This window comes from Conger conger, chromosome 4 (assembly GCF_963514075.1).
Source record: "Conger conger chromosome 4, fConCon1.1, whole genome shotgun sequence".
In the NCBI taxonomy this organism is placed as follows: Eukaryota; Metazoa; Chordata; class Actinopteri; order Anguilliformes; family Congridae; genus Conger; species Conger conger.
The window spans coordinates 65186297-65210763 of NC_083763.1; the positions used below are offsets into that span (position 1 = coordinate 65186297).

Here is a 24467-nt window from a genome sequence, read left to right on the forward strand (position 1 = left end):
GTTTGTGCACTGTCTGAAAAAAGAAAACATGTGATTTTGAAATTGATATGGCATGACATGGAACAACATCATAAGATATAAAGTGAAATGATATGGGATGACTGTATGATAATATCTACTGCTTATTTCACTATAAATAATTAATTTTGCTATGAATAACAGATTATGGTGCCAGAATTATATAATTATAATTATTCTAAATTATTATTATTATTTGGAAATACAAGTGCTCATTGTTAATTAATACATTCTACATTTTGAGTCATTCTAGACACGTTGTTATCACATTACTGTTGCTATCCCTCTTGAATCTCTGCGCATGTATGTGCATGTACAGGCCATAATCTCACTTTCTGGGTGTACTGCAGTTCCAGATAGTGGCATATCACTCCAGATACTTGATATCAGTAATTGAATCAATTATTAAATACAGTCTTTCCTACCACATAAGAGGCATTACATAGCAATGTAGTACAATGGAAATGTCTTTCATGAGATTCATGCCAGGCTCAAAGAAAACTGGACTGCCCATTCAGGCTATACAATTATAATTATATTATATTAAATTATATGATAATATATTATATTATATTATATTATATTATATTATATTATATTATATTATATTATATTATATTATATTATATTATATTATAATAAAATTGTATCTTGGTTACAACTGTCTGGCCTGAAGCTTGGTACATGTGTTATTATTCATGAAAATTGTAAGGGACTTGCACCTGTACCTGATACATAAGTTATAAACTGCAGAATCAAGGCAGGTGGGGCTGATAACCTTTGAAATTATTGGGTTGTTTGTGCAGTAAAATGACTAGTGTTAATTAAAAGAGTACATATTATTTCAATAGGTACCATAAATAGTTGATTTAATACGGTAATAACTGTGTGCCATGTCACCTCCTCTGGCCTTGGCAATAATTTATTATGATGCCACCCACTGGGCAGAGATGCAGCCTATAGCATTAGAAAGCACTGAACATAACTACCGGACACACAAAGTCAACAACTGTTTCTATCAAGCTATTTTCTTATTGGTTTACTCCTAATTTGTAGCAGTAACAGTAGTGCAGCTCACGTGGGCTGTATGTTAACCCCCTTCAGTCCCTGTAATGGAAAGAGAATAGTGTAGAGGAAAAAAGGAACTGCTTTGAAAAGCAGAAATGATCCAACGCATCTGTGAAATAGTGGAGGTAGTATTGTGGTTTCAGCATGCATGGCTGCAACTGGAACTTGTCTTTAATGATGATGTGACTGTTAACAGCAGCAGCAGGCTGAATTCTGAAGTCAACATAAACATTTTATCTACTCAGATCCAGGCAAATACCTAAACATTCCTTAAACCACACTTAATCTTGCACCAGGCCCGTGACCTCAAGCATGGCTAAGTCACGTGGGCTGAATTCAACTGAGGATGTGCTTTCCCTGCTGAAGGCTGAAGGCAAAAATCCCTAAACAAACACAAACATGAAGAGGGCTGCAGCACCGGCCTGGCAGAGCACCAACCGGCCAGTCAGTCAATGAATTCAAGGACTTGCACTAAATATGACTATTTAAGATTATGTTCATTTGTCCAATTACTTTTTGTCCCCTAAACTGGAGTATGCATAAAATGTATAATTCCTACACAGATCACCTGATATGGATGTAAATGCCCTCAGATTGAAGTGGTCAATCAGCGGTTAAATCAACCTTATTTATTGTTTCATTTCAAATCCAATGTGCCAGGGTACAGAGCTAAACAACAGAAATTGTGCCAACGTCCAAATACTGTACTCAAAGAACCTGTTCTAAAGCCTTCATTTACTCCACCAAATGATTACATAAAAAATATTCTTCATTCCATCCTTCAATCACAGAATTTATATGTCTACATTGTCTTTTCATTCAATGTTGTGAACAATTCCTTCATTCACAGCTGACGAATTTGCAAAGAATAATCTTAGTAAATATTTAAATATATGTTATGACATAAAGATATGGTATATATCAGATTTCATTGGATGTTTTTGTTTCAAAAAAATTTGAAGGCTGAAAGAGTTGCTAGCTGTCTTTGAGCACAGATTTTAAGCACTCCCAGTATCTATATAAGATGACACTGAATCAGGCCTTCTAGAGTAAAAATAATAATTAATATATTTAGAAATATCTTTTGCCTGATTTCCTAAATAATATTTTTCCAGCCCGTAGCCCATATTTTGTGTATACCTCACTGTGAACTCAACATACATTCTAACATTGAACTATAATAACCCATTTCATATACAGCGTGGTAAAATTTAAAAAAGACTAAAATGACGGTAGTGAAATTTCATTAAAGAAGTAAATTCAGTGCTTGATATAATTCATTCCATAGCACTGCATGTAAATCTTTTTAAAACTAAACTCTTCACCTGACCAGCGGAGAATTAGGCCAACAACCCTTTCCAATTTACCTGGATAATCCGACACCATGTTTAAAATAAAAATGTAAAAATATAAACACAAACCATGAGAGGATATATAATAATATATATAATATAGAATTTCCAATTTAACAAAGGCAAACAACTTACCTGATGTCACATTTTAAGGAATCCTGCTTCAGTTTCGTATTCCCTTAGAGTCCTGCCTGTGACATCCTAGCAACTGAAAAATACCCTTGTGCACTTGCACAGCTATTCTGGGACAGGCAACATCAGGGTCAATTTGCCTAATCTTTGCTCACCGTTAATCGGCACTTCAGTAGCGCAGCATGCGAGTGCTGCCACGAGAACGCAGGGTTCCTGAGGCACGGCAGCGAGATGGCCGCATGAACACAAAAACTCAAGAGATCTGTTATTTTATCCGTTTATTTAGCAGTAAGTCTTCATTCAAGCTGTTTTTCTCTTCATTTATGTTTTTTGAGACAAAAAATGAAGTGATAATAAGGGCATCTTATAATATTAGCTTCAAATTCAAATTAAATCAAACCTTTGACCATCTTCTTACAGTGTATGCCTTACAAAATGTCGAGGGTATTAAAATGTACTAAAATGTGAATCAATAGCCCAGTGGCTGACGGAGAGTTGTTGTTTATTTCTTCTTTATTTCTCCTCTTATAAAGCCACAGCTCAGCCCAGGACTGAAGCTTGGTGTGATCAACGCAGTTCGCCTCAGAGGCTCGATCTCCCTGAAACTTCCCACTTAGGAAGCCTCTGTTATTCACATAATTTCCCACATGTACAGATCTCCCAATAAAAGGAACATGGGCTCATTCAGATGACAAGGCCCAGATGGCTCATGTGTCTCCTAAGTCCCTTGCAGAGATGTAATCTTATTTGAAAAGTCTTTGGGTAATAAGGATTAGAGACTTGCATTAGCTGCCAGGGCCATTGAAGGCCCTCAGTGAGCATCATGTAATTTACAGTGGGGGTGGGGGGGTGGGGGTGGTGTCACACCAATGTACTCAAATATAATACATTCACTTCATTGCAGCAGCTGGAAACAATTCACCAACATGGGAAATTATTTAGCAGCCTCATGGCCTCGCTTCCAAAGCTGCATGTGGATTCTGCTAAATTATGCGAGAATGACTCATCATTCGTGTGTGCTTCACATAACTTATCCTGTTCATTGTTATGCATTGTTCATTTTCTTCCTGCCATTACCATTACATATCAATAGTCTATTTACATTTTTGTGTACCATGAGTTGCTAGTTACCTTACAATTACTTTGCCTTTATTATTGGTTCAATTAAAGCTTTCTCAGGTCCAGGGTTGTCTGCCCAGCAGTTGACTATAACAGAGCTGTAAAACAGAAGGCTATGTATACCTGAAGAATTATGAAGGGTATCCAATTAAGTTTGGAAGATGTCAGGCAACCATACTCTTTAGTGCTTTGTTTGTGAGCAAGCTCTCCTGCAAAAATAGACATGGAATTAGCTCCTTTTTTTCTCCATCTTTTCTTGAGTCGGGAAACCCCCAGTAAGCCCTCTCAAACGGCTCCACATGCAATAGTGGCCTTAAGTTTGTTACTAAACCAACACGCTACACAAAGCTGAAAATAACTGCAGGATTACTATACCTTGCCTAATATAGGCTTTGAATAGCAAACTTCACAACATTCTACATTTGCAATAATAAACACAAACATAAATAAATCTTAAATTATCGATCTGTTTTTACATGCAAAAGGCTATTATAATTGCATTATCTCTAGTTCTTACAGAGGGAGAAAATTGTTAACTAAATAGCTTGGGTTGTTTACAGCAGATTTATTTTCTTGATTAAATTCAGCTGAATCATCTCATGGAGCAAAACTTACTCATCTTCACAATTTACTAATTTGCCTGCATTTCCTTTAGTAGTATAATGCCTTACAACTTACAACAGAGACACATATTAGTTGTTAAAACATGAATGGTTTTCAGCATCTTTTAAAAAAAACATCTCAAATAATGCATTGCATTAATATACAGTACCTTTCCTCTACCAGAAGCTGATGTGGTGAGAAGACAACTGATGGAGTGAATATGGAATATTTTTATTGGGCATAGTATGTGTGGGCCAGCCACAAGTCAATGCTGAGACTAATAGTCTACTGTTTTATTTTTACAAAAAAATATATGACGGTACAGCAAATTCTGTTGAAATGACAATGGAGTGATATCGGCGAAGGAGGAGTGGGATGGTTGATTCATTGCGCTCTTCAGGGGAATACGCAATGCTCAGGAACCGGGCTATTAATGAAAAGTGACATCAATACCCTGGTGACCACTGTGAACCGTGACCCTCGCTCAGTAGTTCATGTCAGCATTAGTCACACAGAGGAAGTCTCTGCCCTGAGAAGGGGATGCCTCCCTCCGACCTGAACCCTGGATCAGGGCGATAGGCCCACCCAGAGCCTTTAAAATGATGGATGTTTGCGTAACTATCCTGCGCTAATGCACTTGTGTAATTTTAAAGTGTAATGTCCAACTAGCGTGGCAACAGCGGAGGCGTCAGGCGTGAATCGCAGTCGCACGAGGTGGCCAACGAAGCTTTCTAACATTAGAGAGCTCGCTTACATAAGTCTACAGGCTGTACTGAAGAACAAAACACCTCAAAATGTTAAGAGTATCCTGCCAACATGTCTCAAGCTGAGTAGTGAACATTCTTAAAATGCAGCGTTATGATGCCATTTCCTTTCCTATCGAGATATCACTGCCATTCAAGGAGGGTGTTCAGTTAGAAATGATGAGACAATCAGTTTATAAAAGCACAACTTTTAGAGCTCAGTCGCATTGGTCGTGTTAAGGATGAACATGGCGGTTCACAATGTGATGATGTAGCTGTCCTGCAGAATGCCTGTCCATGGGATGTGGGTCCTTGACGAGAGCACCTCGTCGTGAGGGGGCCACAGGAATGCCGGTCTAAACTCCCGCATACCACCAGGCGACCTGTTCCCAAAACAACAAGGTCCCGAAAAATGTGAAAAATCTGTCAAAGGAAGCCTGCGTGAACAATGGAGGAAAGGGACATAAACAGGTAGGCCCTCAGCCTGCATTCCTGCGCATTCCTCTATCTTCTGCTGATAAGCAGCTGAAGGTCCTTTTAAAGGGGGGAGGCCGCGGTGTTTGTCTAAGCCGACGGCCCCCCGCTGGCTGTGGCCCTGTGGAGGATGCCAGGGGAGCGCTGCACAAACTGATCTCACAGGCGCAGATAGAGCGGGAGGAATCCTGTCACGGCAACAGCTGGGGATTCCAGCGCCCCGGAGCGCCGGCCGCTGTGCCCAGAGTACCCACAAGCCTCGCTGTTAACCGCCGCACCGCCATATCCAATATCACATGATCGCAGGGGCGTGCGCCCAGAGCTCGGCGCGTGCAAGAAGTGCTCTTCTTTTAACAACGGTGATGTCAGCTTTTTCTGTGACGCCTGCTTTTTTCTTTTTTCATTTCGCTTTTTCGGAAACTATCCACAGTTCACGGTGCCAGTCTTACTATTCATATATTCCATGCTAGCGGCAGTTCAAACATTCACTTTTGTAGGAAACAATCACTGATTTCTGTGCCTTGCATATATGAAAAATTCACATAATTTTGATCAGGAATGCTAGTAAGAATTATCCTTAGAGCATTCCATGCCCATGTTTAATGCAGGCACTACTCTATATTTGGATCTTAATATCTATAACTTATTGGCGCCATGTTAGTTTCAAACCAATGCTGCTAATGGAAAAACATGTTTGATATGTTCTGGCCTTGGTCCCATCTCTATATTTGGCTTTGTCTTCTCCATGCAGCTGCTGTTCCATATCTGACTAGGCCAGCCCTCACACCATGTGCAATAATGCCACACATTATTGCAGGGCACAAACATCTATGGCTTTATATTTCATGCCTGTGTAAAACATGAATTGCTATTTCCAATGATTTGAAATGGAAGCAAAACAATATCCAAACTCCCCACCCCCACCTCCAAGTGGTAGAAAATATAACCCGATACTGTATGTATACTGTATATATAGCTCAATATAATTTTTTTTTTTGCTGCAGGCCACTTCAATTACAAATTACTACCAGGCATAACCAGTTATAATGCTGCTCATGTGTGAAGTAAATAAATGTCTAATCCCTTTTATATTATCTTTTTAAATTGATTCTCAATTTTGAATGGGGAATTCTCATTGTAGGCTCATCCTATTGTTACAACACATCCCATAAAAGGCCCATGCCTCCTCTCAAATGCATACAGCGTTCTCTGAGTAAGATAATGGCACATTGTGCATGGTCTATTGCAATGACTGCCACAGTCAGGATTCAGTTATCAAAGAGCCAGCACTTTACGTGGATGCATAACCCAGGAGCCAAAATAGTAATCTTGTATAAAAGCTGACATAGCAGTCTGGCATTTTTGTAATCGCAAATACATCTGCTGTGGTAAATTCCTCTGGAATACCTCATGTTCAGGGCACAACCTTTTCCCTTTTTTTCCAGCGGAATGTGGAAGTTTTGAATGAACAGCTTTTGAAAGTGTCTGCCAACATCTACACAGAGATCCCCACCCCTTCCATATTCATTCTCTCTATCACTGCTGTCCAGCATTTAATCTGCCCAGAGAGGGGCACACCTTTCCGTGGCAGGAACGGCCAGAGATAAGCACACTCCTCATGGCGATAAATCTCTCCACAGCCCTTTCATTCAGCCATATGAACGGTATTCAATTAGCTTCCCTTATTACGGTCCAGGAATGAGCCTCTTAAAAAACTAAAAAGCATACAGTTACCACTGCTTTACTGTACTCTGTCAGAGGCATAGTTTTTTATCAAGACAAGCCTGCCTATCCTTCATGCCAATGTTATAAACCAGTGCTAGATTATCCTGAATGCGAACCAAATATGTATACATTCATATTTTTAACAAATACAATCTCTCTTACCTCTGTGTTGTCCTCAGGTCAAAAATGATCCTTTTATTAGTTTAACAACAGTGAAAACCCCTTCAATTAAAAACTTTCAGCATGAAATTTGATTACTCTTCCTGGAGTGACCCTACCATTAGAAGTTAGGCACTGTTTTTTTATATTTTAATAAAAGCTGACAGTCAGGGTACAAAGATTTCCTTATGAGTCTTTTTAGTAATGAAATCAGACAATCATAATCAAAGTTCTGTACCACACAAATAAAAGTGACACATTTATGATGTGTTTTGTAGTGTTGACTGAAATTTTTTTGTCTATTTGGACTGTGAAGTAGGAAAACGGTTAATCACAGATTTATTGATGGTTGTTTCTACATGAAGAATATTGATTTGGGTTTAAAATTCACTGAGGAGGCTTTATCACAGTGGGTCCAGCGCGGGTGGGTTTTTGATCCTGTGAACACGCGGTCCACAAAATACACAATATCAATCAATCAATCAATAATCCTTTATTTATGTATTTCATTGTAAAAGTAAAAGTAGAATGGAATAAAATAAAACAAAATAGAAATGAGACATTTTAAATTTTACCAGTAAGATATGAAGACAACACAAGGGTTAAGACCTGGCCCTGAGATTTAGAACCTGCAAAGTGAGACACATGGCAGATGAACTGAACCCCTGCCCTGGTCTGACCCCTCTGCAGATCACAGACTGTACACATCTCCTGAGCAGACCACTCAATACTCTGCATGCCTCATCTCCCAGTGTGGGTCTGGAGTGCAGTCAGGAGGCTGAAGAGCAGGTTTAAGGCTGAACACCGCCGCAGAAATGTGATCAATGAGTACCGCAGCATCAGCGAAGGCAATCACATGAATCTGCCAACGCGTTGCCCGAGTGACATTCGTAAAATTGCAGGGCAAGGTCAATATGTCTGTGGAAGCGCCGTTTACTCGTGAAAATAAGCTTTTTAACACAGCAGTCGCTGGGAGGCCTTTCACACAGTAAGAAATCATATCTTCAAATTTCACAAAATCAAATTTGCTGAGTGTGCCTATACAGGCTTTAGAAGAACCATTACCTATCAAGGGAAGGCACAGGCACTTTGAATTTCTGAATTGTTTTGCTGTCACTAAAAGAAAAGAAGAAGGCAAATAAAATGGGGCAAAAAGCCTTGTCAAAGATGAAAAATCGAGTGCTCTGTCAAAAGTAAGGGTATGGGACTCAATTAAAAAAAAATCCCCTCTGTAAATGCAAAGAGTGTGTGGAACAATGGAAAACCAGCGCCTGAGCGAGACTGGACTCAAGGCCAGGGCTGTCTCTGGGAGGGCGTTCAGCCCTTTTTGTGCCATAATCGCTTAAAAATAGTCCTCGCCGTGTCTCCACTTGGCTGAGACAGGCCCAGGGGACCCGACCCCCCTCGACCAGCTGATACAACACGGCCCATGAATCAGAGCGCCCCGCGCCTGTTAGCTTTGGAAGGCGCTGGCGGAAAGTGTGTCTGCTGCCGCGACCGGGCGGGTATCTGCACCCCCGATAGCAGGCTAGGTGAGGAGTGATTTATCCGCCTCTGCTCAGGACACGGGGAACGTCGGACGGCCTTTCCTTCTGATTAGGGTCACCGCTCCAATTAGCGCAGCCGGCGGGCAGGCCCGTACGTGACAGCGGCGTATCCTGAGCCTGGCGCAGATGGAGTTTCCATACTGCCGACACACAGCCGGGCCGCACAGCCTACCCCCCACCGCGGCCCGCAGGCTAAAAGTCAACGCTATTGAACTGGCCTTGACATCTCCAGGCCCAACAACCAAAGGATGTCATGAATCTCTTGTCTTCCACTCTTTACTCAAATGCCCCCCTTGAGGGCCTGTAATGGCCGATGTCTTCCTAGTGTTCAGAGTTCAGCCACAGGTTAGAACCTCTTCTCTTTTTACCAGAGTGAGGAGAATGACTTGATTTTAGAAAAATGCTGTAGGTAAGAAGTCTCAAAATAAAGTAAGAGGCCTAACTGGCATCTGAAAATAAGCCCTGTTCTTAAACACTTCACTGTCACTTCAGGTTCAGGTGTTTAATCTCAATGACAAATTTGCAGGTAACAAACAGACGAGACACAGGCTCTTTCCTTCACAAAGACATTTTAAATTATTCATTTACCTATTTGGTTTATTTACCAAATAAACCAAATAAATATATTGTGCCCCACCCCCCCAGGTTTACAACAAGAGGAAAATGTATGCTGTATGCTTTTCATAACCATTTGAGGAAACGACTGTTAATCAGTATAGATTAAGCTCAAACAATACATTGTAAACTTCAACAAAACTATTCCCTTGCCATTCATAAATCTCAAAACAAGATGCTGAATATAGTCTCTGTACTGTAATCATCAGGGCAACCTTCAGAAATCAGGAAGCCAGGGAAATGTCCAATTTGATGTCTGCCGGGTTCGTGCATGAGCCCTTTACCGAGAAAAGTCTCGATGAGAACTTCTCTGAGGGTGAGGAGACACAGGGACAATAACCTCCAGGACTGTTTGATGACTCAGGAAAGCTACTGGCATTAAGATCACACGATAGCATGTGCTTTTCACTGGTCCTCAGGCCTTTTATCCATTTACAAATAAGCAACATGAAGCGATGTCATCTCATTGGATCCCATTACTAAATCCAGGAAATGATGGACAGATCCAGTAAAAACTAAAACCAAAACTGGCTTGAGTTATGACCATTTACCTTTTTGGTCAAGCACATTCCGGAACATATCATAATAATCCATGGTTATTTTGTGTAGGCTCTGCTATTGGCATGTTAAACACAAAAAGTAAAACATTTCAGGCATATGTGGCTTTTGAAGAGAAATGTATTAAATAAAGAAGTACATTCAAATACTCCAATGAAATACTCAAATACATTACAATAAAAAAAATGTAAATGTAAATTACTGTGTCACACACGATGCATGCTATTGCGTGGCACGCGAGGCGTACAGTGAGGTAACAGCTCTGTAGATCCAGCTATGATGAGGGAATGCGTGTCCCTAAAGATGGAAGCTCATCTCACAGCTTGTTTTCACACTAAAGCTCACGTGCTGACAATTCCCCAGCGAGGTCTGCAGCATGAACTCCCAGCATGCCCTGAGGGCCAGGAGTCACTACCCACTACTGACAGGAGTTACAATCACACTGACCTCAAAACAACTTCCACCTGATATAGAAATGGTTACTAATGAAAAGCCCTTCACAGGAGGATTGGCCCAACGTTTATTTGGCAGAATACATTCCACAAATCGTTAGAAAAACACGAGCCTCAGAAGGAAATGTTGCTTTCCAGCTTATCATTAAATAATTCCATCAAAATAATAATCAGAATACTGCATATGAATAAACTTATACAAATTAAATGACTGGCTTGAAATATACACTCAGTGATCACTTTATCAAATGTCAAAATGGGGAGGAAATGTGATATTTATGTATTATTATTATTATTATTATTATTATTATTATTATTATTATTATTATTTCCATTGGTTTGGAAAACAATCGGAAAATGTTTCAAGCTGACTTTCCAGCCATTTAAATGTCATACTTTTAAATCAAACATTGACAAGCATCAGCTTTCAATTATAATAAGTGGTTTCTAGCAAATATTTGAGTACAGAAAAAAATGTATTTTAAAAATGAATGACGAAAGGATTTTTTTCTTTCCATTACTTATGTAGGCACACAGAGTGGTACTTGTAGCATTTTACAAAGTTTTCCAAAAACACAATCTCCTCAGAAGACCCTATTGTTAACTTGTTTATACCTCACAACCACAGTGCACTACAATGAATCTTTCATAATCTTCATAACTACGGGATTATTTAACTACATATTGCAGTTTTTGCAGATCCACGGCCAGTTGATCTGTATGTAAATCAAAATATATTATGTCAGCATTATGTGGCACCAGTTCATGAAATGATAGTAAATTCCTCCAAAATTAATAACCTCTTGGCCCACGCTCCAAGTCAAAGTAATCTCTTTAGGGAACTTCACAGAGTGCTTTAGAAATGTGAAATGCCAGTGTAATGCATTCTTTTCTATTATTAGTTTCTGCACTGTGTGAGTAGCAGGCAGTGGAATTATGCATTCGGACATCACTCACAGCTGATGTACTGTACGCATATCTGACATTATTCTTATAAATGCTGTGCTGGACACATGCTGCTTTCCCAGATCCAAATAAATACATAAATGAATGAATGAATAAAGAAATAAATAAACCATTATGTGAGTTTCCTAAAAGTAGAAAGCTGGTAGTAAGTAAACAAAAAGTATGCACAAACTGCATGATAGCACCCTCTGGTGGTGCATCTTCAAAATGCTTCAAGCTGCCCAATGATAATAATAGTGGTGACGTGTTTGACATGGGTCTGAAATATGAAATCATATTTTAAACACAGTGGATATATATATTTTATAGTTATAAGCGGAAATTTTCTTTCTTGGTATTATGGCACTTTGGTTGCCTTGACTGTACCTTGCCAAGGTCCTACATCAGTCCCATTGGTAGCGACTGGATATACACTGTTTGGTCCCAGCAGCAAAGGTAGTTTATCACCCATAGACATATACAGTTTTTTAAGACAGCTACAGTCTTTGTAAATTGGATTATGAAATATCAAGTGCAGCCGCTTCAAAGAGCTTCAAACAAGAGAGGAAACTGGTGTCTGCTATAAAGGAACTGGAAGTTTATTGTCTGCTATTTTCATGACACATATTGTGTTTGTGATTTGTTTGAAGTTCCCTGGCTTTAATGAGAACCACAAAAGCAAACTTTAAGGCATCCACTTTTTGATCTACAGCCATGATAGATGACATGTGAACTTCCTTACAAATCCACATCATTTATTTAAATACATACATTTATTTATCATACTAGCAACATCAACTATTATGAATTCCAATCAATATAACCTTTATATGTTATAAACCTAAGCTGACAGCAATTCAAATCCTACAATGGATTTTCTTTGTTTCTAGCAGGATGTGTCTTGAATTTAGTAATTTTGTCATCAAGTAGAATTCCAAAATTACGATGAAAATACATACATGTGAGTGTGAGTGTGACTGTGTGTGTGACTGTGTGTGAATGCGATTGTGGGTGGGTGTGTGTGTGTGTGTGTGCGCATGCGAGTGTGGGTGGGTGTGTGTTTGTGTGTGCGAGTGAGTGTGGGTGTATACATACCCATGCATACATATGCGTGATGGTGTATACAGTATGCGGTTTAACAGTATATACTGGTATATGGTCTCCAGGTAGCAATCCCTTTTCCATGATGCATCCTGTTAGCAGTGTTCCCAGGGTTGTGTTTGGTGTCTGACTGACAGTGTATTCCTGTTTATCTCACTGGGCATTTAGAGCTGCACCTGAGCCATGAGGGAACTTCTCACAAACAGAGTCAAATGACAAAAGGGTCTGGTCCTAGCCATGACACTCTGCCCTCTCCGCCTTTATTTAGACGTTATTTTCTCATGTTTTTATTTTTAGGAAATCCTCCCGGCAATCCTGAATTGGAAACAGTGGTGTGAATTTTATAGAGCCCTATTTCCTCCCTGATATAGAGGATGTTCTCAACCAATCTGTCATGTATCAAGCAAACAGAAGGCACTGGACCACGGAAGTTCCAACAGGTGCTCTTGGAAATTTCCCTGACATACTATATATCTTCAAAGACAAAACACAATGGTCCCATCCACAATTTCAGAATCTCACAGAACAAGTGTATTTTCTATGGGTAGTTTTGTCTTTTGTTTTTTCCTGCAGTTAGCCTTGAACTTATATTTTAGTGTGCTGTTGCATTTTTGAAGGTGATTTCCCTGATAATAATTGTGTGACCATATTCTGAAACGACTGCTGAAAAATTGGTGAGGGACAGAATTTTACAGAAAATATGGTTTAGGGCTAAGAAAAACTGGGTAAGTCCAATAATAATTTAGCAGCTACCTAACTTAGTTGGCTGTTGCTGCTATAGCATGAAATATCTTTGACAAGTCAAACAAATACAATATACCAGTATTGCAGTTAATACATATGGTTAATATACACATGTGGCTAAACTCCAAGACAGCTATGGCACATGAAAAAGCTTCTTTATATTTGTATACAGTCAGTTGTCAGAAACGCATTGATATCGTGACATGATATAGCATGGGAACCAAGTGGAATAAAAAGGCTGGAGGATTTCCGGATTCTGTTTCTGTAGTGTATGTTTGCTTTTGGAAAGCCCTGGGCCTGGGAGTTTTTCATCTGTGGGGAGACACAGAGGGCAGATGTGTAATTATGGGTGAAACCTCCAGACCACAGGCTGAGAGACCAGGCACCCACACCAACCAACAGTGCCGCCTGTGGGTAAGGCTGCCCTTTCCGCAGCCTCTCACGTGTCCTGCCCAGCTCGTCCTTCCCAGCATCCACACAGCGCCAGGCCAGGGAGAAGTCTCTATTATCAAAAACAATGTGCCATAGAAAACTATCAGGCCCTGTTTTTCTTTCGGCTGTTCTAATGGGCAGATGACAGGGGTGTTAATTGTCACTTAAGGTCACATGTAAAGGATCAAATGTAAATCACAAATTGAATATTTGTGCGGATTTTTATTTTTTATTTCTGTTCAAGGTAAATCAATCATCACAGCAATACAATTGATCGGGTTATTCATAGGATCCGGGATTTCCACGCCATTACTAGTAATATGTTAGTCACTCACGACGTGATGACCCAGAACTTACTGTAAACGTCTTGAGACCTGGCCCGGCGCGCAAAAACAGCGCTGTCCCTCGGAAATGATTTCCTGAATTTTCCCCCAAGTAGCAAGGGCCTGACCTTGCAGGTCATGGGGCTGAGCCACTTCCTCCCGCCCGCAAGCAGGGCCTTCTCAGTGCTCTGCCCAGGAAAACAGAGCTGGGAGGAAACGCAGTGCTGATGTAGTCATCTTCTAATCACTGCCGGCCCGGGGCACTGCTAAAAATGTCCCCGATAACCATAGGTATTCAGTACTGAGCACTGCTAAAAATGTCCCCGATAACCATAGGTATTCAGTACTGAGCACTGCTAAAAATGTCCCCAATAACCATAGGTATTCAGTACTGAGCACTGCTAAAAATGTCCCCAATAACCATAGGTATTCAGTACTGAGCACTGCTAAAAATGTCCCTGATAACCATAGGTATTCAGTACTGAGCACTGCTAAAAATGTCCCTGATAACCATAGGTTTTCAGTACTGAGCACTGCTAAAAACGTCCCTGATAACCATAGGTATTCAACACTGAGCACTGCTAGAAATGTCCCTGATAGCCATAGGTATCTTTTTTTTGTATTAGGTAATAGGTATTTTTGTGCATAGTGCGCTATATTTAATATTTAGCGCACTATAAACAACTTATTTATGACACTACTCTTTTTAGTAGAAAATGTCAGTTAGAAGTATATAATTCTGAGGTCTCACAAGATAGAGAGAAAGAGAAAGAGAGAGAGAAAAGAGAGAGATGACAGATACAAATAATGTTAACTACACTTTAAATAGTTTATTTTCTTTTTGCATATGTATCTAAAACTACAAGATAAATACAATTATAGAAATTTTTATTAAATTGCCAAGTTAATGGTTGATTCAAAAGGTGCATTCCCTTGTTTCCATGACAATATGTTGGATAGTCTGAAACCTATTTAATCCATTGAGACATATCTAAAGTCAGACATGTTCAGCACATGCACTGCGTATTGTAATATGAATAGATACAACGTGATGTGTGATCCTGAGAAGAGGCTCTAATTCTGAGATAATAATTATGATGCCTAAGCAATCAATCATCAATCTCAGTCAAGCTTTTAAAATACAATAAAATATTTGTTACAACAACTTTCGTTAGTTTATTCTTAAATATTTGTATTTTTATTTTGCTGTCAAAAAATAATGTAATAGTATTACGAACCAAGCACAAATGTAAGCACGCATTTTTAAAGTTGAATTGGGAGTTACTGTATGATTATATGATTACAGCTTTATTACATTTAATTTATACTGCATTCCATTTAAACCTATTCCTGTGTTCCGCAGTGTGCACCATTGCTGATGCCATGCAATATGCGCTCTAACACAGCCATCTCTTTAATGCCATCTCTTTAAAGTTAGTCATAAGTACACATACTTCTGCTTCTGCTGTATCATTCAGGGAGTCGCACACAGTTTTACAGCTAGAACTCCCAGCATCTTTCTGGAACAACTACAACCCTGGCAGTGTGTGTGGAGAAGCCACGTTATTTTAGCGTCCACACCCTCTTGTGTTGGAGCTATTTATACTCATGTGAGACAAGACGCCAGAATCAAAAGAAAAATAAACTATTGAGTCACTGCATTCAATAGAGATTTACTTAATGTGGACTATATATAGTACGAACGCAACTGTAACAGGATTTACACAACCTCAGCTGTGAAAATGATCTGACTAGTGAGGGGCTAGCATTGCGCTGTTCTATCGGGTTTGGTAAGGAAACCCAATGGAATCACATGTTTTATTCATTTTGATCTATCAGACAAAACAGTGATTCTTTTTATTTAAACGCAGTGACCACTTTATTAGGTTGACCTGTACACCAGCTTGTTAACGCAAATATTTAATCAGCCAATCATGTACCAGCAACTAAATGCATGCAAGCATGCAGACGTGGTTCAGCTGTTTTTCAGATCAAATGTCAGAATGGGGAAGAAAAGTTACTTTGACCGTGAAATTATTTTTTGGGGGGGTGGTTGGAGTATCTCAAACTGCTGATCTCTTGTGATTTTCATGCACAACAATCTCTAGAGTTTGCAGAGAATGGTGTGAAAACCAAAAGAAATCCAGCAAGCAGCAGTTCTGCAAGCAGAAATGCATTGTCAATGAGAGAGGTCAGAGGAGAAGGGCCAGACTGGTCGAAGCTGACTGTAATGCAAATAACCATACATTACAACAGTGGTACGCAGAAAAGCACAATGTGTCAAACCTTTAAGTGGATACACTGAGTGTATGTACATATGAAATATTTAAAGTGTCAAACATATGTAGTTGGGTATGTTTTACTGAAGATTTTTATTTTGAAAATGTGATTTGATTAGTTATCACAATATCATGAAAATTTTCTTATATTTTCTTTTGTTTTTAAATCGATTCATGGCACTGCTCCAAATAAATGCTGGTCTTATTAGGCGGCCAGTATGATGTAACAGTGTAAGCAATCTGTTTTCTCAGATTTGATTAGTGTTTAGCATTTGCTGTTTTCTGTCTACATTGCCCTGTTTATTTGCGTGTATTCTGTGTTGCCATGGGAATACTTCAGATGCAATGTGTGAGCACATGAAGCTTGTGGCTGATCTTGGCAAGTTGTCTCGGCAGTGATCATCTGTTGGAAAGAGTTACCAATGCCTGCAGCAATGTCTCCTTACATCTGCTACCACTATACTGTATGTATGTCTCCTTAACTCTGCTACCACTATACTGTATGTATGTCTCCTTACCTCTGCTACCACTATACTGTATGTATGTCTCCTTAACTCTGCTACCACTATACTGTATGTATATCTCCTTACCTCTGCTACCACTATACTGTATGTATATCTCCTTACCTCTGCTACCACTATACTGTGTGTATGTCTCCTTACCTCTGTAACCACTATACTGTATGTATGTCTCCTTACCTCTGCTACCACTATACTGTGTGTATGTGTCCTTACCTCTGCTAACACTATACTGTATGTATGAGTCCTGAACTCTGCTACAACTAAACTGTGTGTGTGTCTCCTTACCTCTGCTACCACTAAATTGTGTGTATGTGTCCTTACCTCTGATACCACTAAACTGTGTGTATGTGTCCTTACTGCTACAATTATACTGTATGTGTGTGTCCTTACCTCTGCTACCAATATACTGTGTGTGTGTCCTTACCTCTGATACCACAATACTGCATGTATGCAGCAATGTTTCCTTAGCTCTGCTACCACTATACTGTATGCAGTTTTGTGTCATTGTATCTCAGTCCTTTATATGTACCTGTAACAACCCGAATAAACTGGATGCCTTATCCAGTTTATCAGCCTTCTGACTGTGTTATATCAATCCAAGTTTAGGAAGCTTGAAAAGAATACATTAGCATTTCTCTCTCACATTGTATTTAATCTGACGTCAGGCCATGGTGTGTTACTGGCCCAAACAATGGCTAAGCTTATCCCACCAACACCCGTTTCACACAGTGTGTTTGGGAAGACTTCACCAGTCCTGAAAGTAAAGCTTCTCTTTCAGGGATGCCTGGTAAAAAGCCATTGTGGTGAGTGGAACAGTCGGGGAAATCCTAATTACTCATGGGAGTAAAGGTGGGGTTGGGACATGTGTAGAGGCGTTGGCTGTTGGTTAGAGTGATTCCACTCCTGGCGTGACTTTTTGTTTGCCCTTGGGTTAATAAAGATAGCCAGCCAGTGTTAATCCTCAGGTCTGTTCTTTACAAACTAGGAGCTGAGTTCCTTAAGAGCTCACCAGCACTCATCTGAGTAACCTTTGGAGCAAGCGCCTCTTTCCGTTGCTGCTGTTAGATTGTTCCAGAAAGCCAGGGACGCTTTTCTCCACTTCTGCTTCTGTTGTTCTGCACAATTATAGCGCTCCGCAGTTCGCTTATGTGTCATGCGAGAGAAAAATGATTGGACCATTTATTAGCCTAACACCTCCCACCTGCTTTTATTTTTGAAACCGTACATGTAAAAGCTGACTCCTGTGGTCATCAAAGCTCAATATGTATTTTAGATCACAGACACACACACAAGTACACAAACAAATTCTGTCTCTCGCTCATTCTCTCTCTCTCTCTTTAAGACTTGTTATTTGGTATTCATATTTATTATATTTTATTTTTATTCTATTTTTCCTGAAATACTCATTGGCACTTGTAGATGTATTTATTGCAAATCATAAATTAATTAAATATTCCCTAAATATGAAAAACCTAATCAAATCTCCCTCTCTCATATTTGTTTTTTGAGTTTTTGCCCTGTCTTTAATATTTTATTGTATATGTATCTCTTTCTATTGACCCTTTTTTTTTGTAAATGTGTTTTTTAGTTTGTAGTTTGTCATGTTTGTCATGTTTTTGAAAAACAGTAAAAAGTATATTCCCAAAATCTCTCTCCCCCTTTCTCTGTCTCTCTCTCGCTCTCTCTCTGTCTCTCTCTCCTTCTCTCACTCTCTCTCTATCCCCCTCTCTCTCTCTCGTCACATTCCGAGCACACTTGCTTCACTCACCTGTTGCTGTTTGTTTTGTGGATTATTTCCACTGGAATATTAAGACGGCACATTTACCCTCGTCAGTGTTGGCCCAAGGAGATAACATCAGTGCTGGCAGTGTCTCCCCGTGGTGTCCCCAGCTAAGGGTGACCACATCATTAGCTGGGGGATTTGCCTTCCACTGCAGTGCAATCACACAAGCAATCTATAGGCCCCCCAGCAGGGAAGGGATTTGGGCCCATAATTACGCGGACATTAGCTATCACAACACATCAGCACGTCAAGTAAACCTGCTCCTGGCCTGAGATTGACCATGCATGGATTCTCACCAATTAGCGGGGATCTCCTGTCCTTGCCCCAGGTGTGAGAGGGTTACCTGTGTGGGCATGGGATTTGGAGATTACTCTTCCCAGACTCCAGAGACTCCATGCCTGGGCTACACAAGTAGTGAGACACGTTGCTATTTTACAAACTTTATTTCTGGGACAGAAATTTCCACACAGTTATTGTGGTGATTAAAAAATGTGTGTTTATATATACATACTATATGTAAAATGTGTGTGTGTGTGTGTGTGTGTGTGTGTTACTCGTAACTTCTACCATTAACAGTTTTTCAAACATAAAAAATGATTGCAGTAACAGTGTTTATTCACACGGTTTGACCCGTTGAGCTCTTTACTGGAAATTGCACAATGTACCTGAGGTAAGGAATTCATCATGAACAATGTTACTCTCTGTTCTTTCTTTTTTATATAATCAAACACACTGTGCTATGTAATATTTACCTTGAGAGAATACTTCTGGGAATGCTTCTTCAGAGATTCCAAAACATTTGACATGAACAAAGTACAGAAGTAGGTTCCTGGAGCAGGTTTCCTCTGATGTACTAAAAAAAGGATTTTTGGGGCCAGGGTCAGTGACCCTACAAAAAAAGGCTGTTTGCACTTCCTTTAAAAACCATAACCTGTAAGGCTGGGATGGAAATGGCCAGCCAGTCCATATATATACGACAATCTGTCTAGGGTGTATTCCTGCCTCTCGCCCAATGCATGCTGGGATAGGCTCCAGCACCCCCACAATGCTGACAAGGAATAAGCAGGTTAGATAATGGATCACAGGATGGATGTAGATCAAGTTGTGTAGTGATGACCAAATTTGGTAAACAAATGTTACTTTCAAATGGGATTATTTAACATATCAGTTTCCTCGTGGTATGTCCCAAAGCTGACCTCACAAAGGCAAATTATGTGTTGTAAAATTTTTAAGTGCAGTTTTGGAATAATAGGACACTTCTGAAATACTATAAAATGTATTAGTTGAATCAAGAATTAGCCAATTATTTATATGTTATTGAAGGGCAGATGGAAAGCTAAATGCAAAAATACATTTGTATTTTTGTACAGAGTATTTGACGACCCTTCTGACAGGTAAGCTATCCCTGTCTCTATTTACTTTTTTGTGCCGGCTTCTGTTCACAAATTTCTCTGTTTAATATATACATGTTTAAGTTAGTATAATAAAGTCATAAGCCAACTGTTTAAGTTTCAAAATGACTGTTTTCTATTCTCCCTAATTTGTTTCATACTGTGACGTCTGTAATCACAAACAAACAATGGTAAAGCATCTCCCTTGAACTATTCACAGCCCCTGATATACCAAACCCCCACCCCCCACACACACAAAAAAGGAAGCACTGGTTTTATTTCTTGACAAATAAAGGAATGTTGTTTAATATAAGTTCAGTGAATACACTAATATTTCATTCCCTGCATGTATTTATCAGGAAAGACAAAAATCATTTCAAACAGGATGCCTGCCAGATAAATTGTTTCCCAGCAACAAAACAAGTAGCGAGACAAGAAAAATCATGTGCTAAAATGACCACCACAGTAGAGGACAGGAAGTATTTTCAGACACTTAGAACAGTAAGATCTACAAGCAACTACAGCTGTTATATTGCTGTTCCAAGTGAACAGTTTATGTGAAATGTGTTTCTCTCACTCTCTCCCTCTTCATGTTTTGTTTATTCATATGTTAATCATAATTGTTCTTATAATTTCACATACTAAATTAAAATGAAAGGCTATATTGTTAATGTGGGGCACAGCAATAGAATCAGTCATTACATGCTATGTCTATCATAGCATGCTATTAAAAGTTAGCCAGTGAGAAAACATAGCCTGGTGTGAATGAGATACAAAAACATATAGGCTAGTTACGCTTCTCTGAGATGGTATATTTAACAACTAATATTTAACTACTATTATGTTACAATTATGGCAAGTGAAATATATGCATTAAGCATTATAAACGTAACATTTATTATTTCACTGTTGGAAGAAGTGGTTTTGATCAACTTGTATTAAGTACTAAATTTACTCAAGTGAGATACTAAATTATTTTAACCGAAGATATCCTATAAAACTCACAATGGATTGTCAGAAGATTTGTGTTGTACACTGTGGTACACTATGGTGCTCCGATCCATTAAACTTTTTCTCACTTGCAAAAACCATCGCCAAGCTTTACTGCAAACTTCTCCTCGATCCTTTTATGTTTCAGTGTGACAATTTTTAGAAACTTCTAAATTATTAATTAGGTTATATTTTCTTCAACAAAATGTAGAATGTACATTGAAAATTGTAGCACAATTAGTGTTTATATACAGGATAAATAAATAATTTATATTTTTGTGTATACCTGGCTGAAATGGTGGCAGCCATTACTGATGCAGACATAAAATAAAATAAAAATACTTTTTTTCTAGTCAGGTTTTTATTTTCAAAAGTGCAAAAGTATAAAACACCTATACATACACCTTACAAATACTAATCTGTACATTTGTTTCATAATCAAATGCTATTTACAGATTTCCTGTATTTTTGAGAGATGTTAGTTCCCTCCCATTAAATACAGATTTTTATTACAAATAAGCAGCCAAATGGGCAAAGTATTTCAACTTTTCATTACAATGCCTTAAGGGATTTTTATTGGCTTTACGGTGAGACATTTCATTTTTAAACTTTCGTCATTTGTAAAACACAAACATGAAATACCCATTTCTGCCTATTTTTGCTTCAGACACAGAGTGGCATTATGTAAATAATACACTGGCGCTGTACTGACAATTTGGATGCATTTCCTCGAGCCAGACAGTGTGTGTGGGGGGAAGGTGCAGTTATGCATTGTTGTAATTGCAGTAATACACGGCTGTGCTGGCATCGGAGAGGACGGAGGAGATGAGGCTCTCCGGAGCCGCCATGTTGGGCTCGTGGCCACCGAACGACAGGCCTGCGAGGTCCGGCCTCACGGAGGAGTTCAGGTACTGCTCAAATTCGTTCCGGTCCACATCCCCCAGGAGCTCCGACTGGTGCATCTGCTCCACGTTCTCGGCCGAGTGGGAGTCGGGCGGAGGCGAGAGCTGTCCGGCCTGGTGGCCCTGGTGCCGTTTGGGGTTGCCAGAGTTACAGTGCTGGCTGTAGTACATGGCCAGGGGGTTCGGGCAGCCCACGTAACCGGACAAGGACCCAGCCTGGCCCAGCTGCTCCGCAGGGGGCAGGTGTCTGTGGAGAAGGGGGTTGCCGTGGTGGTCTTGGGGGGGGTACTCGGCTACAGCCTGCGGGTGGTAGGCATACGCGGGCATCATGTGGCATTCTTCTTGGGCGTGCGGAGGGAAAAAGACAGAATCGTTCTCCACAACATCCAGGGGGGAGGTGTCTGGCGTGGGCAGGTTGTAGGACTCAAAGTGGGCCCCCATGCCCTGGGGTTCCCTGTAGTGGCCGAGCTGAGACAGCTGGCTCGGGACCTGGTAGCCGTGCTCGTGGTAGTTCACACCCAGGTTGTCCACACACACTCTGCCGTCGCTCCCCAGGGATGGGCCCTGGTGGTCAGACACGCCGTGCACCAGGAAGCCAGACTCCAGCCTCTTGATCCTCTTAACCTGCTTCCTCCGTCTCGGCCGGTACTTGTAGTTGGGATGGTCCTGCATATGCTGCACCCTCAGACGCTCTGCCTCCTCCACAAATGGGCGCTTTTCAGTAACTGGCAGTGCTTTCCAAGATTTTCCTGAAACACAAGAGCAAATTACCGGTAAGATTTGGAAGCAGTTAAGTAGCCTGGTTGGGTGTTGTAAAACTGCTCGTCAAATTACAGGCAACTTGAAGACTATTTAAAATGACAATTATTTCCATTGTTGTTTTGCAGCATTCAAACAATGTCAGTAACAGTAGGCCTAATACGTGTATTCTGCTGGCAACTAAATGAAATTCAAACCAATGGGGGAGGGAATAAAGAACTCAGTTGCGTCTACAAATATGTAATTATTTACAATTATGCATTGTAATCTGTTGTAAAGTTAATGCGCTCATTTGGATTTTATAGTCTCCCGTAGAACCAGTACATTTATTTTTACCAGTACAGTCATATCCTTTTACTGTAGGCTATAATCAAGCCCAACCTTTGAAAAACGGTCACCCATGAAAATAAATGTAATCGTCGTTAAGCTTGTAGTAAAATTTGTCTTCAGGTTAGCAATAGTTCACGTTAATTAAAATACTTATATAACAAATAATTGCACATATAACTCGCTAAGCTGTTGCATCGCTTTTCAAATGCTGAATATTGACAAAAACCATGAAAAACATTGGACAACTCACCTAGCATTTTACTCAACTCCGCATTGTGCAAATCTGGGTTCTGCTGTGCCAGCCGTTTGCGTTCGTCCTTTGCCCACACCATGAACGCATTCATGGGTCGACGGATCCGCGGCTCGCTTTTCCCTCGGCTTTGATTCCCAGAGCCCGTGGAACATGATTCGCTTTTGATCTTAACTTCTCCCAGAGGACTGAGCGGGTCTGTCCACTGGCAGTGTCCAATACCAGGCATCATGATTGACATCGCGCACCTTGCCTGGGTCTGATCGTCACTAGCATACCCAGCATCAGGGCTGCTCATTTCTGTCCAGCTCCGAGCTACTGAGACTGAACAGCAACTTTCTGTTTGAGTTGAAATATGTAAAACGCGTAGGCTACAATAGGAAGACGGTTGACAAATGCTCGTAGCTATGCAGTTTAAAAGAATGTAGAGAAACCCGTTAAAAAGACTCAATATAACTGTTAACTATTTTCGCCGATTTTATGATAATAGTCGAGGTCTCTTACGATGGTTGCAAACCAGCGGACGCTTTCTCCCCGGCAGTAGTAGTTTCTATTCTGCCTGACACATTGTGAGGCTTGAGGTACTTTAACCGTATCAACAGCCAATCACGGCGAGGTGGGAGGGTCTGTTCCAACAAAGGTGTAAGAAGTTTGAGTTACTCCGCATGTTAACCATTTTGGGAGCGTTACCCCCCGTAGAGACACGTTACAAGTTACACTCCGTATCCTATGTGTACCAGAGAGGGGGGTTGTCCCCGTCTTTCTGTAAATGGACCAATCCATATTATTTCAAAAGAAACCGAAATATCTAAGGGTTCCGACGACCTTCGATTGTTTGGTTGAGATTTTTTAATCATCAGAGAAAAATAATTGCCCCGTGTATTGATAAGCATGCACAAAAACAAGCACTCAATCAAATAGGGTTTGAGCCTTAAACAGATTAGCTTTCGTGGAAATTAATCTTCTCTCTTGATGAAACGTGGAATGTCGACGAATTGAATGTAGTTCAGACGTGTTTCAAGTAGCCTATTTTGTACTATAAGATGCACTAGTATAAAATCAACATATTGACTGTTGTACTAGACTACACTATGAGCTGCAATCTTTGGTGGCACATTCCACATCAGTTTGCACCCTTTTCTGTGAATGTAT

At 40.1% G+C, this 24467-nt stretch overlaps 1 protein-coding gene across 1 annotated transcript; it reads right to left on the reverse strand.

The window, feature by feature from the left end:
• Positions 1 to 21422: 21422 nt before the first annotated feature.
• Positions 21423 to 23861, reverse strand: LOC133127115 (transcription factor Sox-17-alpha-like). Its single transcript, XM_061239773.1, has 2 exons — positions 23316 to 23861; positions 21423 to 22725 (listed from the first exon to the last, which is right to left on the reverse strand). The coding sequence occupies exons 1-2, from the start codon at positions 23611 to 23613 to the stop codon at positions 21839 to 21841; spliced, it is 1185 nt and encodes a 394-aa protein (XP_061095757.1). The 5' UTR covers positions 23614 to 23861; the 3' UTR covers positions 21423 to 21838.
• Positions 23862 to 24467: the final 606 nt, after the last annotated feature.

Excerpts from the sequence above, each read along its gene's own strand:
- LOC133127115 (XM_061239773.1), bottom strand. The coding sequence starts at position 23,613 with ATGAGCAGCCCTGATGCTGGGTATGCTAGTGACGATCAGACCCAGGCA. Across the intron at positions 22,726-23,315 it reads GGAGTTGAGTAAAATGCTAG|GAAAATCTTGGAAAGCACTG; the intron begins GTGAGTTGTCCA and ends CTTGTGTTTCAG.